This window comes from Phacochoerus africanus, chromosome 9 (genome assembly GCF_016906955.1).
Source record: "Phacochoerus africanus isolate WHEZ1 chromosome 9, ROS_Pafr_v1, whole genome shotgun sequence".
In the NCBI taxonomy this organism is placed as follows: Eukaryota; Metazoa; Chordata; class Mammalia; order Artiodactyla; family Suidae; genus Phacochoerus; species Phacochoerus africanus.
In genome coordinates, this window is record NC_062552.1 from 104,500,018 (window position 1) to 104,514,934 (window position 14,917).

Here is a 14,917-nt window from a genome sequence, read left to right on the forward strand (position 1 = left end):
ATTAATTAATGAGTGAAAAACACTTAGAATGGTGTCCAGTGGCCAGTGTCGGGTAAATCAAATTTATGTATTAGCTATTGTTAATAGAGTCTAATACAAGTATAAGAAGAAGAAATGTGTTCAGTCACTCTTCAACTTTGAGAATCCACTGAGCATGCCAAGGACAGTACTATTTAGAGCTGTTAGGAATATAAAAATGAAAATCCTGGTCTCTGCTTTATCAGATCTATATGGTCCTGCATGAAGAAATATGAAGAGGAAAGGATAGTTCATAACTTAGTTTTCTACATGGATTAGGTGCCCCACCACCAGGCTACCCAGTGCAAGCTGCTGTAACCCATTCCTTCCACACAGTTGGTTTTTATTTGTTCGGTTCCTGCAGTAGGCTCCAAATTCCTCATTTGTCGTAAATACATCTTTTTCGTCTTTGCACTCTCAGAAACTTCCACAGTGCTTTTCTAGTACATAGTGAACCTCCCAGGTAAACTCATCTTCCTTTTTACAGCCTGGAAGAGGGTGGTGCCTTCACCCTCTTCAGTAGGAACAGTTTCCTTTTGCTTGATGCTCCGGGTGGAATCAGGAATTCGTGGTGCGTGGATAAAGCAGTCAGCAGTCTGAAGTTCATTTCCATGCTCTACCTGAACCATTGTACAAAGGCGTAAAGACAGCGTGAGGAAATAAGTCAGGTTCGCCAGGGTAGCCACTTTGTGTGACTGACCCAAGGCCACACTTACTGCAGGAGAGGCCTGTTCCATTTACATTACTTCAGGGGAGAGAAATACACTTGAATTAAAATACTTGATCTATTTTTGTTGATATTCGGGTTTTAATTTTTTTCTTCTATGTGCTTGTCTTGTAAGTTTTATTTTGGTGGGTACCATAAAGAGATATTTCTAGTGAGATGGAGAGCTAGAATTTCTCATGTTTTCAAACCTGCATACATATTATTTTAAGAGGGAGGAATCATCATCTTAGTGAACGAGGACCAGAAGAGAATGATCATTATGCTAATCCAGCCTCCTGGATCTCCCAATTGCACAATCCAGATGTTAGGAGGAGAAGTGGGTCCATGCAGGTGGCAGGACCATTCAGTGTGGCAGTTGCCTCTGTCCACAGTGGTGATGAGCTAATGTCATCAGTCTCATAAGCCAGTGGACCTTGTAATTCTCCTCCCAAGGAGAGAGGTTGGAAATATTCCTTTCCCATTCTTGCCATAGATGTAGTACTTTCTGTTGTAGAAAGAGATGCTGCAAATGTGGGGATTGCTGTGGAAATGCCATTTTATAGAACTTTGGGGATGCTTTTAACACTCAGCGACTGTATCTTTATATTGAAAAGTAGGTCCCCCACTTAGGATATGGTAACTATTAAAAACATGGAGCCTGAAGGGACTTTGGGTATAAAGACTGTGTCTCTTAGCTTTTTTTTTTTTTTTAATAGACCTAAGCTAATTAAGAATGATGGATGATGGTGATCTCATCTTCTCAAGAGCTCTTTATGGTCCCTGAGGGTCCTCATGGGTCCTCATGATAGAAAGCCTCAAGACTGTCCTCGGAGGCCTATGCCACTTTCTCCCGACCTTGAGACTGGTCACTATGGGCTAATTTATAACCATAGCCCTTAAGTCTACCCTCAGTGCTGACAGCAGACCACTGTCCCCTCCTCCCTGGAATTCATAGACTTCAGGCAGCTAGAGGTTCACGGGAAGAGGTCTATCCCTGGAGTCAGGACGTCTGGATTCTAAACATCACACTATAATAACCTTGTGACTGTGAGAAAGTCATCTAACCCCTCTGGCCCTCATCATGGCCAAGTCCTTGTCTCAGGCTCTGCTCTTGAGGGAACGCAGGCCGAGATGAAATGGGAAGCATTTGGTCCTTTCCTCCCTAGTAACTTAAACAGTATCTGTGAGGTGGATTATACTCCAGCAGTACCTGTGAGGTGGCTGCGGTGAGAACCAGAGAGGTTAGGTGACTTTCCCAATTGGGAATGAAGGAGCAGAGGGGATGAGCATGAAGGAAGAAACACCAATGTGAGCATCCTTTGTCACCGTTTCTGCCCCGAGCCACATAGAAGGGGACAGGTAGAGGGTGTTGTAGTGGACACCTCCAAGAACTGTCTGTTCCAGAGGCAGGAGACTGGGACCTTTACCCATCAGCTCTGTCCCTCCCCCTGTTTGTCAGCAACCTCCCGCATTACTCGGTTACTCCTGCAGGCAGGCAAGAAGGACCCTCCTGACTTCAGAGAAGGCCTGAGAACTGACCCTGCTCGAGGCTGGGACTGTGAGACTGTGTGTGTGACCCAGTGGTAGCAGGAATTGCCCGCTGCTGCTGTGACCAAAATCTGAGGCTGGCGGAGGGGAGGGATATCAGAATATCTCCTGCTGGTCCTCAAATGGGATGACATATTTACTTTACACTTCCAATGTAAACTTTCAACTTCTTTTGGCTCCATTAGTAGGTCCTATATGCTAGGACTAGATCCTAGTCTTGGAAGTAAATTTGAAAAAACAAAAGTGAAATTGGGTCCTACTTTTCATTAACCACCTCCACCACCACCCCCATTAGATTTTCTGCGTCCTATTGGGCAGTGTACTCCCATTTCTTCCATGGTCTTTACCTGGTTTCACCTCATTCCTCCTTAAATCCCTAGCCTGGGATAACCTGGGGGCATAACCATGATGGAGCTGTGAAAATAAATGAGGCTCAGTGAAGAGATTTTGCAGACAGACTGACTGGGGTTGAGTTCCATGGCTGTGCGACCTTGAACTTGTAACACTTCGATCTGCCTCTTTATTTATGTAATTGGGTAAACTATATCAGCTTCTTAGTACGGACCTAAGTAAGATCATGTATGCAGTGTAACTGGTACCTCTTTCATCTCCACATCGGTTTCCCAGAAGACCATGCTTTCTTTTGACTGGGGGAAAAACTGCATTTAAAAGGAAAGGTAGTGTCTTTATTCTGTTTATATCTGCTGCCTGATGTCTCTTAGCTTCAAGTTTGTCTAATTCACTCAAGTCTTCTGCTCCCTTTCCCTCAGCCTCTCTACTTATTTCTTGGTTAATGCCTTCAGTTCCATTTATCCACTCACTATCATGGTGTAAGATACTCTGCTTAGTTGTCGGAGGCTATGAAGGTAGCAAGTTCTTCCTCTAAGGCCACAGAAGTGGAGGCACTGAATATATATTAAAAAACAAAACAAAACAAAACGGAACCCTCAATACAAGGGACAGAGTGCTGATTTACAAAATAAAAGCATTGATGAATTACTGAAGAGGTGCACACTTCCGGCTTTCCAGAGGGTCAGAGAAGGGATGGATGGAGATAGAGAACTTACGAAGATACGAAAAAACTAATGGGAGATGTCTTATGCCTCATTTAATTCCTATTTTAAGCAAAATATTAATAATTGAGAGTAATTGGAATTCCTCTTGTGGCTCAGCATCTTAAGAACCCAATGTAGGGTCTGTGAGGATGCAGGTCCCTGGCCTTGCTCAGTGGATTAAGGATCTGGCGTTGCTGCAAGCTGCAGCATAGGTCACAGATGCAGCTTGTATCCTGCTTTGCTGTGGCGGTGGTGTACGCCGGCAGCTGCAGCTTTGATTTGACCCCTGGCCTGGGAACTTTCATATGCCATAGATGTGACCATAAAAAAAAAATAATTAGGAGTAATTAACTAGACTTTTCAATTCATAATTGGACAGTTTAAAAGCACAAAAGGGTCAATTCACAAAGAAACAGACTCAAATGAGAAATCTATTAGGAAGATGTTAGGGAAGCAGGTTCAGGTGCGTATCCTGGTTAAAAATCTCTTTAACCTATCTCTGTCAGGTTCAAATCTGTGTCTTTGTTGCTCAACAATAGAGATCCCATAGTAAGACCCTAAGATACAGCATTCTAAATTGTCAAAGGAAGACTAGTTTGTGTTAATTATGTCATGACAATGGTAGGAAAAGTACCAGTATATTTTAGAAAGTTTATTTTTTTTTCAAATCAAGAGTGGAATCAGTATCTACAGAAGCATCTTTCTGCCTGTCCCTGAGCAAATTGCCCTCATCTCTGAAAATCGGTTTCCTGGAGGGAGATTATCACAAGAAATCCTGAGACTGTCCTCAGCTCAGCACTCCTAAGCAATGCTGTGAATTTACGACTTATAGTTGAGATTTGGCAGTAAATTGTGGGCCAGATTCTTTCTCATTGTTTGTGGAGTCACTTGTTCCTTTGGAGATATATCTGCTCTGGATTCATTTGATTTCAAAATTGAAATGCCCTATTCTTCTAGTTGGGATGAATGGGCTCATTTTATACTGTGATCACAATTTATAGAGACCCTACTAAATGGATGGCCAGTGTTTGCTGTGCAATGTGAGGGGCACTCCTTGTCCCAAGTCCTAAGGCATGAGTGAGAACACATGACTGAAACTATGCTGGGAAAACTTGTAAAAAGAAAAGAAGGGAGGCAAGAAGGCAGGAAAGGAGAGAGGAAGGGAGGGAAGAAGAGGGGGGAGAGAGAGAGCCAGACAGACAGAGACAAAGACAACAGGAACCCAGCAACCTTGCATCATTAGTAGGCACTGTTGGCCCAAGGTGCAAATTAGCTCCATTCTAAGAAAATCATGTGATCAGTGGCCTCTGATTCACACTTCTTAGCAGTAGGAAGTGACTAGGAGATGGTACCCTGTGACTGATGCTAGGTAGGAAATACATCAATAGCAGAGGTAAGCTCCCCTGGCCAATAGGATCAGTCATATTTTACTTTTTCTGGAAACTTTCTCTTCTTAGTTGAGGGTGCCTCCATTACTCAGGTTCTTAGACCAACTGCAGGAGTCACCATTGAGTCCTCTCTCTCTCCCACTTCCAATCCCCTTCCCAAACTACTCTCCAAGCACTGTTGACCCCACCTCTAAAATACATCCCAAATCTTCCCACCTGTTTCAACTGCTACCTCTGTAGTCCAAGTCACTTTCATTTGCTGCCTTTAATGGCTTTCTGCGCATTTCCTTGTCACTTTTGTTCACTTCTTCTGGCCCAGCGCACCCATAGCATCCGGAGTGATTTTTAAAACTTAATTTGGTCTTCTGATCTCTTTCCTGAAGACCTCCCAGTGACTTCCCATTGCATTTGGAGCAGCTTTCAGGTTCTAGGGCCTCTTGTGGTTGGAGTCTGCCTACACCGCCACCTTCTCCCCTCTACACTCTCTCCCTTGGGCACAAGCCCCAGACACGACAGGCTTCTTTTTGTTCCTCCATTATGCCAGGCTCTTTCTGAGCTTCTGCCCTGGCTGTTCCCATTGCCTCACTTATTTGCATGCCTGGCTCCTTCTCAGAGATGCCTTTTCTGAGCATCTCACCTAATGGCTGTCCAGCCAGCCATCCAGCCAAGTACAGAATAGAGGTGTCACCCTGGGCCTTTCTGGGGCATTCTGTGAGGTAGCCAGTCCTCTCTTCCCACTCCCCACCCCAGTTACTTCTCATTGTACTCTGTTTTATTTTCTTGATAGGACTCAATTCCATCTGAAAATATCCCCTGTTTAATTTCTGTTTTGTCTTTCATCATTCTGCACCCCAGACTAGCCTGTGAGCTCTATAAGAGGCAAGGACTTTGTCCAGCTTGTTTATTTCTTCTTCCTACACCCCTAGAAATGTGCCTGCACCCCAGTTGATGGTCCTCAAACATTTAAACATGTGAATAGACTCTGTGATGTGTGGCCAGGGGTAAGTAACAGGGCTCCGACAGCACCTGGACAAGCAGAGTAGAGGCCACAGGGGTAGCAGCCCAGAGATGACCATGGTGTGTGTAGCGGGGCCTCATGGGACATGGATTTATTCAGGCCCAGTAAATATCGGTGGCATCCCCAGTGGGTTTTAACTAGAAGCAGGTCTGTCTCCAGGAGAGTGCCTGGGCTCAAGCCGAAGGACTGGGTCACTTGTCTTTCTCAGCTACCTCACTGGGAGACATCTTAATACAAGGCTTCCAGAAAGCGTCCTATGCTTTTCACATCTATTGTAGGAAGTCTGACAGTTCTTCCCGAGACCTGAGGACTCCGGTGAGAATGAGATAATCTATTTGAAATGTTTTACCCAAATGGCTGTATAAGTAAATATGATTAATTTTTTTTTCAAAGAAGGTGAATGGTTTTGACAAAAATAAGTTTTATCGAAACAAAACACCTCTCACTCTGTTGGGTTCTCAACCCAAAGAAAACGAGCAGAACCTGAAATTTGGAGGACGTATAAAATGCTTATTTCTTACTTCCTTGTCGCCCTTCTTATTCTTTAGTTCCATCCTTTCCCTCCTCACCCCTGCTTTTCCTTGCCAAGTCTATTCTCCCTGGAGAGGAAGACTGATAAAATATATGGTGCCTTAGGCTTAGTAAAGTGTTTGTCACAGCTCAGCTAGACTAACCTAAGGTGCTGGTGGACAGAAGGTAAGTTTTCTCTTTTAAAAATATTGTTGGTGTTCTTTAAACCTAACATGGTGTCTCATTTTGCATATTTATTTGCCATGTCATTTAGGTGTATAACTTCGCTATATACCCTTCCAAAGGAATGAGATTCGTATTGTTTATGCCTTGTAGGAATTTGGGTTCATGTGAAGCATAGTTCCAAGGAAATCAAGTTATTGTTCCTTTTCCCTTCCTGTACAATTAGAAAGGTGTCCAGTGACTGTGATGCAGGTGCTGCCTCCTTAGTCTCCACCCTCCTACCCCAACCCCCTCCCTGATCAAAGTTTCTAAATGGTACCCACCTACATTTAGAAATAGCACTTTGTGAATCATGGAAGGAATTTTTAGATCCTGCATATGAGCAAAACCATCTGGTTTAGTTGGTTTGGGCAGGTCTTAGAAATACATTGAGAGATTATTGAAATACAAGGTATTTGGGTATCTTGTAGTTTTGCTGGTTATATTGCTCCTGGGGGGAATAACACATTCATGTAATATGAAGCTTCTGTTAAAACACATGCGCGCGCCTGCGCACACACACACACACACACACACACACACACACACACACCCCTAAATAGTTCTAACTACTTAAAATGCAAAGCCCATGTGTGAAGTTGTGTTCCTTCGGTAATGCTCAAATACAGATTTTTCCCACACACTCCCTTCCCTATCTGCCCAAAGAGGGAATGTTCTGCTCCTGAGTGTCATCTTTCTCCAAGCAGTCAGCAGTGGTTTCTCTCTCAAAGAGTATTTTCCCCTAATTTTTCATGTTCACTTTGTTCTTAGCTGTGGCTTCCATGGGTTACTGTAGAATATGTCAAAAAAACAGTCTGGTCTGTGTCCTTCATTCATGATTCTCGTACTCTGGCCCCATTCATCAGAGGCTCTTCTGTGAGACAAGCCTTCAGGAGAAAGAGATGATGCTGCATGAGTTTGCAATGAGGCTATTCTGAGTGGGCATCTCATTGAAGGCACTCTGTTCCACAGTAATAATTCAGCACCTCACTTCTTCAGATTTACGCCTCCTTGAAATCTTCATCTGCAGTTTTGCTCCTTGACTCCAGGCATGGGTGTCATGACCTGGGAAATTCAACTATGGGGTGTCAGATAACTTACTTGTTTTCTGTGTTTAGATCAAACATTGATGATCTAAGCAGCCAAAAAGGAATCAAAGGGTTGTTGTGCGATCAATATTTATTATTTAAACTTTAAAAGAAGGAAACATACATCTAATGCATACATCCAGTATATACCCAATTGTAGATCATTCTTCTTCTAAGTATTCAAAAAGGCAATGCTGGGAAATTGATAGCATAGGTATATATGCCATCATTTACATTCTCTCCAGTTCCATTTTAAATCTCAACTCAAACAATTATTTTCCTCTTATCTGGACCATCCTTTACTTAACAACAAAGAACTCTTGACAATCATTGTTTTACTAATGTCGCTTTGCTGGCTTTGTGCTTGAATCTGCCATAGAAGTCTTCAGTTTAGATCCTCTTATTTCTAAAACCTATCAGCTTGTAAGTTTCCACGTTTCAGCATGGGTCTACATCTTGTGTGGTGTATCAGTCCATTTTTATGCTTAGGCTACAGATTAGATTTGTTCTTCCCCTCTATTTGCATACATTTCCAGCAGAGTTTAAAGCTAACTTTCCTTCTAATAGAATGCATTGACCTTTTGGCTTGATTAAAGACAAATGCCATTGACTCTCTGCTTTTGGAAGCTGAGAGTTTTTCAGAAGCTCTCTGAGATTTCTCTTTTGCTTGAAAATAAATATCAAATAACACTCATTCCCCTGCCATTTTAAGGGGATGGGTGTGAATCTTTTCTTCTATGCTTGGAGTAATTGGAGGTATCAAATGTAACCAAGCAGTGGCGCATGAGAGGTTTCAGTTACTTTTTTTTTCCTTTCACATTGTTGGTCCTAGGCTATCACATTCTGAACTTTGGAGGTGCATTGTGAATCTGACCATAGTGGACATTTCAAGGACTCCAGAAGTACCTGCCGAATATCAGCCACACTCAAGACACACTGGGCTGAGGCAAAGCTTTTTTCCATCTCTGTGGATAATGTGGCATTAATGTAGCAATGTCCCCAAACCGACTGTGTTTGTGTTCATATTTCCCCCTCTTATCTTGTCCCCAATCTTAAAAGTTAAGTAATGTGCACAAAATTGTCTAAAGAACAGATGCCACCTTTAAGGGGCTCTTTAAAAGCCTGTATTTGTAGCAATTCTGCCTCCAGAGCCAATATTTTCCACATCTTCTTTACTTTCTTCTTTCTCATTGGAGCATTTTGCATGTAGAATACAGAGAATAAAAACATGAAACAACAAAGGCAGATTTGTTTCTTCTGAGAACATCTGTTCTTGCTTCAAAGTACCCACATGATGTGGGTCCATTTTCTCCCAATGCTCACATAGTTTGCTGTTGTAAAGGAGACTGTTGTATCAGTTTTAGACCTGAATTTAATGATATAATGAACAGTGCTATCATTGGAAATGTAGGGAAAAGCTCGTTACAATGTATACATTTTAGATACTTTTTTTTTTTTTTTGGTCTTTTCTAGGGCTGCTCCTTCGGCATGTGGAGGTTCCCGGGCTAGGAGTCGAATCAGAGCTGTAGCCTCTGGCCTATGCCAGAGCCACAGCAACGTGGGATCCGAGCTGCGTCTGCCACCTATACCACAGCTCACGGCAATGCCGGATCCTTAACCCACTGAGCAAGGCCATAGATGGAATCCGCAACTTTATGGTTCCTAGTTGGATTCGTTAACTGCGCCACGACGGAAACTCCCATTTTAGATACTATTAAAGACAGGTGTGTTCACAGAGAAAGACTAAGACTGAATATTAAATGGTTTGTTGTAGAAATAGTTTTTTCTTACGATTCATTGGTCTCATGGCATCATTACTCAGTTCTGGGTATATTTGGCCCATTCGAAGTTTCTTCACTGAGTTCCCAGGATTTTTGTTAATGTGGATTATGCTTGGGATACAGGTACATCCTGATAAATATTAAATGCAGATTACCTGCTGAATACCTTGCAATGAAAAGAAATCATCCCACTTTAAAAGTCTGTTTATTTTTCAAGAAAGAAATTTCCCCAAACTTCAATTGCTAATATAACTCTTAAAATTATCACTTAATAAGAATACTAATTCCTCAAAATTAAAAGGTATACTTTAAAAATACCCAGCATATGATTATAAGAGAAATGCAAATCAAAACTACCATGAGATATCACCTCACACCAGTCAGAATGGCCATCATTAATAAATCCACAAATAACAAGTGCTCGAGGGGCTGTGGAGAAAAGGGAACCCTCCTGCACTGTTGGTGGGAATGTCAACTGGTACAGCCACTATGGAGAACAGTTTGGAGATACCTTAGAAATCTATCCATAGAACTTCCATATGACCCCGCAATCCCACTCTTGGGCACATATCCGGACAAAACTCTACTTAAAAGAGACACGTGCACCCGCATGTTCATTGCAGCACTATTCACAACAGCCAGGACATGGAAACAACCCAAATGTCCATCGACAGATGATTGGATTCGGAAGATGTGGTATATATACACAATGGAATACTACTCAGCCATAAAAAAGAATGACATAATGCCCTTTGCAGCAACATGGATGGAACTAGAGAATCTCATACTAGTGAAATGAGCCAGAAAGACAAATACCATATGATATCACTTATAACTGGAATCTAATATCCAGCACAAATGACCATCTCCTCAGAAAAGAAAATCATGGACTTGGAGAAGAGACTTGTGGCTGCCTGATGGGAGGGGGAGGGAGTGGGAGGGGGAGGGAGTGGGAGGGATCGGGAGCTTGGGCTTATCAGACACAACTTAGAATAGATTTACAAGGAGATCCTGCTGAATAGCATTGAGAACTTTGTCTAGATACTCATGTTGCAACAGAAGAAAGGCTGGGGGAAAAATGTAATTGTAATGTATACATGTAAGGATAACCTGACCCCCTTGCTGTACAGTGGGAAAATAAAAAAAAAAATTATAAAAAAAATACACAGCATAAAAGATCTCTATGCAAGTGATGCTCTCTTTTTTTTTCTCACCTAAACAAGACTAAATATCTTTAGTCTTGGAGGTAGAGGAGGGGAGAGAGTGGCTAGTGAAAGTTATATAATAAAAATTTCAAAATTACTTAGATTAAAAATATATTGCCCTTATTTAATAGTTTCCAAAAAGGCAAAGACCTAGGAAAACATCAGGTATTCAACAAGCACTAATTAAAACACCTGCTGTGTACCTGGTCCTGTGCTTCTATATGTCCAGAGCCAAGAGTGTGGTCTTCTGAAATACCACAGATGTATAACATCCAAAGAGAGGTATTGCCCAACATGTTTCATCTTTTTTTTTTGCAAGTTATTTCCAAAGATAAGGCTTTCTATATATCCAACTATTGATTGACTAATCTAGGAGGATTGAAGCAACATCTTTCTGCATGGGATCAGCTCTCGACATAGAGAGAGCAAACTTGTTCTAAGTTTTCTGGTTCTGTGCAATCTTCTTTGTCATTTCAACTTACTTCTCAGTCCAGTGGCTAGTGGAACATAGCATTCCTTTCTCTGCCATCACTGACTGACTTGTTTTAATGCCTGGGTGTTTGTCTTGCCAGTTTTTTCCCCTAATACTGTAATTCCTTGTTGCACCTGATTCTGCCTTGAACATCCTCTTGAACATCTTGATTATGTATCTTTGAGACCAACTTGGTTTATTCTTTTATTTAACAGTACATTGTAGTGAATGTTCTTTTGACCTAAACAGGTTCAATTTTGGAATTTTGCATTATTTCATGTTTTAGGTCTTTGGATCTTTTTGGAAGACACTGAGCAATGAATAAGTCTGGGGCCCATCATATTCCCTTCAGGAGCATTATGTATAATGGGATTTAAGCCTTGATGTTATTATTATTGTGACAATTACTGCTGTGATTTCTGTGATCACTGAATTCTGGTAAGAATTCTGGAGAATGGAAATGTCAAGTTAAAAGCAGGGATTGCCAAGCTCTTTGCTCATCCAGTTGGTGGATGCCCTCCAAAAGCCAGACTGGTGTATTATGCCTAAGTGACCAAATGATTCTAAAAATGTGTGATGAATTTCTTGTATCTTCAAGAAATTCACCTGACATCTAAGATTTCTGGGAAAGAAAGTGACAGCTGACTGCCATTTCCTATAATTGTTTGCTTATTGTCATTGATTCTTAAATGTCTTGCACCTTTAGGTAAAGGAGGGTCCTTACTTGCTATGGTCCATTATGTTTCAGTTGAGATTTTTGCATTTGGGAACTACTGTGGAGGATCCTGTTGGATCAGTGGAGCTCAGATGGGCTTTGAAAGGAGATGAGTCCTTGAATGCTACCGGGTCATGTGCACCAGTGTGGCTTTGATGACTCTGATGCCATGAGCACTGCTTTTAGAATTGATTCTAACTTTGGCGCTTACCACTGCCCTTAGGCAAAGGACCAGAGACCCTGTATGCAGGGCAGAAGCTCAATGACAATGAATGGCACACTGTGCGGGTGGTGCGGAGAGGAAAAAGCCTTAAGCTAACCGTGGACGATGACGTGGCTGAGGGTGAGTACAGCTTCAGTGAAATTCACCTCTCTTTGTTCTCATATTGAGCAAAGGTGTTTTTGTTTTTGTTTTTTTTCTTGCCCCCAAACCTTTCTTTTGCTCAACAGAAGTCACATATCTAGTTCTCTGTTGACAAGCTCAGGTAAGACTAAAATATTCCTCTGTATTTTCATAATCCCATTTCATTGATCTGTATTATAGAACTTATCCATGACTGTGATTGTGTATTGATGGGGCGCTTTCCTCAGGCATAGAGTGTGTGTCTGGAGAACAGATATAGTTTTACAGATCCTCTAGCATTCATTTATTCAAAAACCACATATCAATCATCCTTTTAAGTGCCAGTTCCTTCCCGTACTGTACTGAATGAGTCACTCTCCTGTGGCAGGAAATGGATAAACCAGAAATTCAGAACATTATAGATGTGAGCAAGTGCTTGGAGCAGTGCATGATACATAGAAGGCGCTGAGTTACTTAATACTTTATTTAATCGTCATTAATTGAGTGCTTACTCTTTACTAAACACTGCTTTAGAAGGCACTGGGAATATGATGGTGAACAAAGAAGCAGGTCCTTGGTCTGGTGGAATCTACATTCTGGGAGGGCAAGGAGTAAGTGAATGAATCCATACGTAAAGGAACACTCAGAGCCTCACCCAAACAATAGGTATTTCCTGGCAGCTTGTTCTAGTGCAGCTGTGCCAGAGATTGCAGAAGATAAAAGGGAAGCACACAAGACTACCTGTTTCCTCAAACAGTGAACCAGTTAGGTAGATTAGGGCTCTGGTATTTGAAAAATAAGAGAAGGGATATATTACGAGATTCTACTTTGGTAGGGTAAGATTAGAATTGTCGGTCAGAAGAGAAAATTATCAGAGTTCCCTGGTGGCCTAGCAGGTAAGCATTCGGTGTTGTCACTGCAGTAGCTCTAGTTAAATCTCCAGTCCGGGAACTTTTGTATGCTGTGGGCACAGCAACAACAGCAAAATAAAAATGAAGAAGACGATGAGAAAATTATCAGTTTGGGTTGGAGAAATCCGGTTTATGAGGGTAGATCGGGCAGCATGTGATGGATAATTTGCTAAGGTCTAGGATGGAAGGAAGAGGACACCGACCATGCTGCATTCTAAAGTTTATACTCTCCAGCATTCCAGAGCAGTGCATATCTGTTAGGCGACCTCTTGCCCACGAGGGAAAGGAACATGTAGGGCAGCATGAGGTGTTTCATAGAACTCTGTTCATGTCAGGAGACCCGGGCCCTGATGTTGATTCTCTGCAGGATGTTGGGAAAGTCACTTACTATTTCTGGGCCTGTCAAATGAAGTCAGTGGCCCAAGCCATCTCCATAGTTTCTCCTGTGAATAAGACAGGTTAGAGTTAGGAGCTTTGTGGTTTAACAGTCATTGTCACTAAAATGCTTTACACCTTTGGGATAGTTATACTAAACCTTTATTTCCTCATTTTTAAACTTGTAATTCTATTATTGCTAAGGCTATTTTCATCATATGGTTTCTGCAATTTTGGGTTCTTTAATTTGATTTTATAATCATGAGCCTGAACGTCTATGCTTTTGGAGTCAGGAATGATAGTGAGCCATGTACGTGTGTGTGCAGATGGGAGTGTGCATGTGTGTGTGTGCGTGCACGTGAGAAAGTTGAGGTGGACAGTCCATGGCTAGAGGAAGAGCATCCCATATGTACCCAGTGCCCAGCTGCCATTAAGTGCTGGGTTAGCTGTTTTACACACAGCAACTCCTTTAATCTCTAGCACACTGTGGTCTTACATGTGAAGTGTTCTTATCGTGATTTTATGTAATGGGAGCATGAACTTGGAGGGAGTTATGGAATTAAGCTTGAAATTCATGTCTGTATGATTTGAGCAAATCAAGCCGCTCATTAGACTTCACAGTTCATCCCCAGAAAATGATTTGTCTTTATAAGTAAAATATAGTGGAATGAATTGGGGTGGGGTGGGAAATACATTTCAGTAGGTAGACAGCAATATCTACCCTCCTCCTTCCCAAAACGAATAAAAAGAGAACTACAACAAGGATCCAGAACCCTCTGATTGTTCATAGATATAACTTAGTAGTGGAGGTGAAGTTACTATTCTATATGCCTATAGGGTAATTTAACTTTATGTAATGAATATAAGCAAAGATATATAAAAATGATGGCAAGTCTAGAACCCACAGCCAAACCTGAATTAATTATTCAAGAACTCCCTAGGCAGTGTTAGTGCAGACTGAAGCCTGCAAAACATCCTATATCCCTTGCTCACTCCCGTGGGTTTATTTAGCCCACTGAAGCCAACCATGCTACTATTTGAAGTGTGTTTTCAATAAACAGCCACTAGATGGCGACCTCACTCCAGTCTCTCCAGACAGCCAGTTCTTCATTTCCGTAGGGAAATTATACTCCCTGAAAGCTATCGTCATAAAGAACTGCAGGTCTGAGGGTACAGTAATGTGTTTGCCTCTCTTAGTCATTATTCTTTTAGAGAAACTTCAGAAAAAAAGGTAATTATAAAGTGTGCTTTCTCATACCACTAATAATTAAAAAGCAGGATTAAACCATGGCTGCCCAAGTCATCCAGTAATTTGGTATTTGAAATTAATGAAGCTCTTTCATTTTCTGCCTTACCCCCTGCTTTGCTACTGATGGAAAAAAAAGCAGCCATAAGGATAAAGGAACTTGGGAGAAGAGAAGAGCTATTTTGCTTATGAGCCACAACCTTGGATTGCTCCTTACCGTGATAAGGGGTTTGGGAATTTTAATTTTAGCTCACAGAAGTCATAAAATCAGCCAGTGAAACTAAACTACCACACAGTCCTCAGGTTATCAAGTAGT

General features: G+C 41.7%; 1 protein-coding gene across 6 annotated transcripts in view; it reads left to right on the plus strand.

Moving 5' to 3' along the window:
- Positions 1-14,917, plus strand: part of NRXN3 (neurexin 3) — a 1,579,386-nt gene that overhangs the window by 693,521 nt on the left and 870,948 nt on the right. For all 6 annotated transcript variants that reach the window (XM_047796606.1, XM_047796611.1, XM_047796607.1 and 3 more), the window contains one exon: positions 11,950-12,069. In XM_047796606.1, the coding sequence (XP_047652562.1) occupies positions 11,950-12,069 (120 nt within the window). The remainder of the gene's footprint in view (positions 1-11,949; positions 12,070-14,917) is intronic.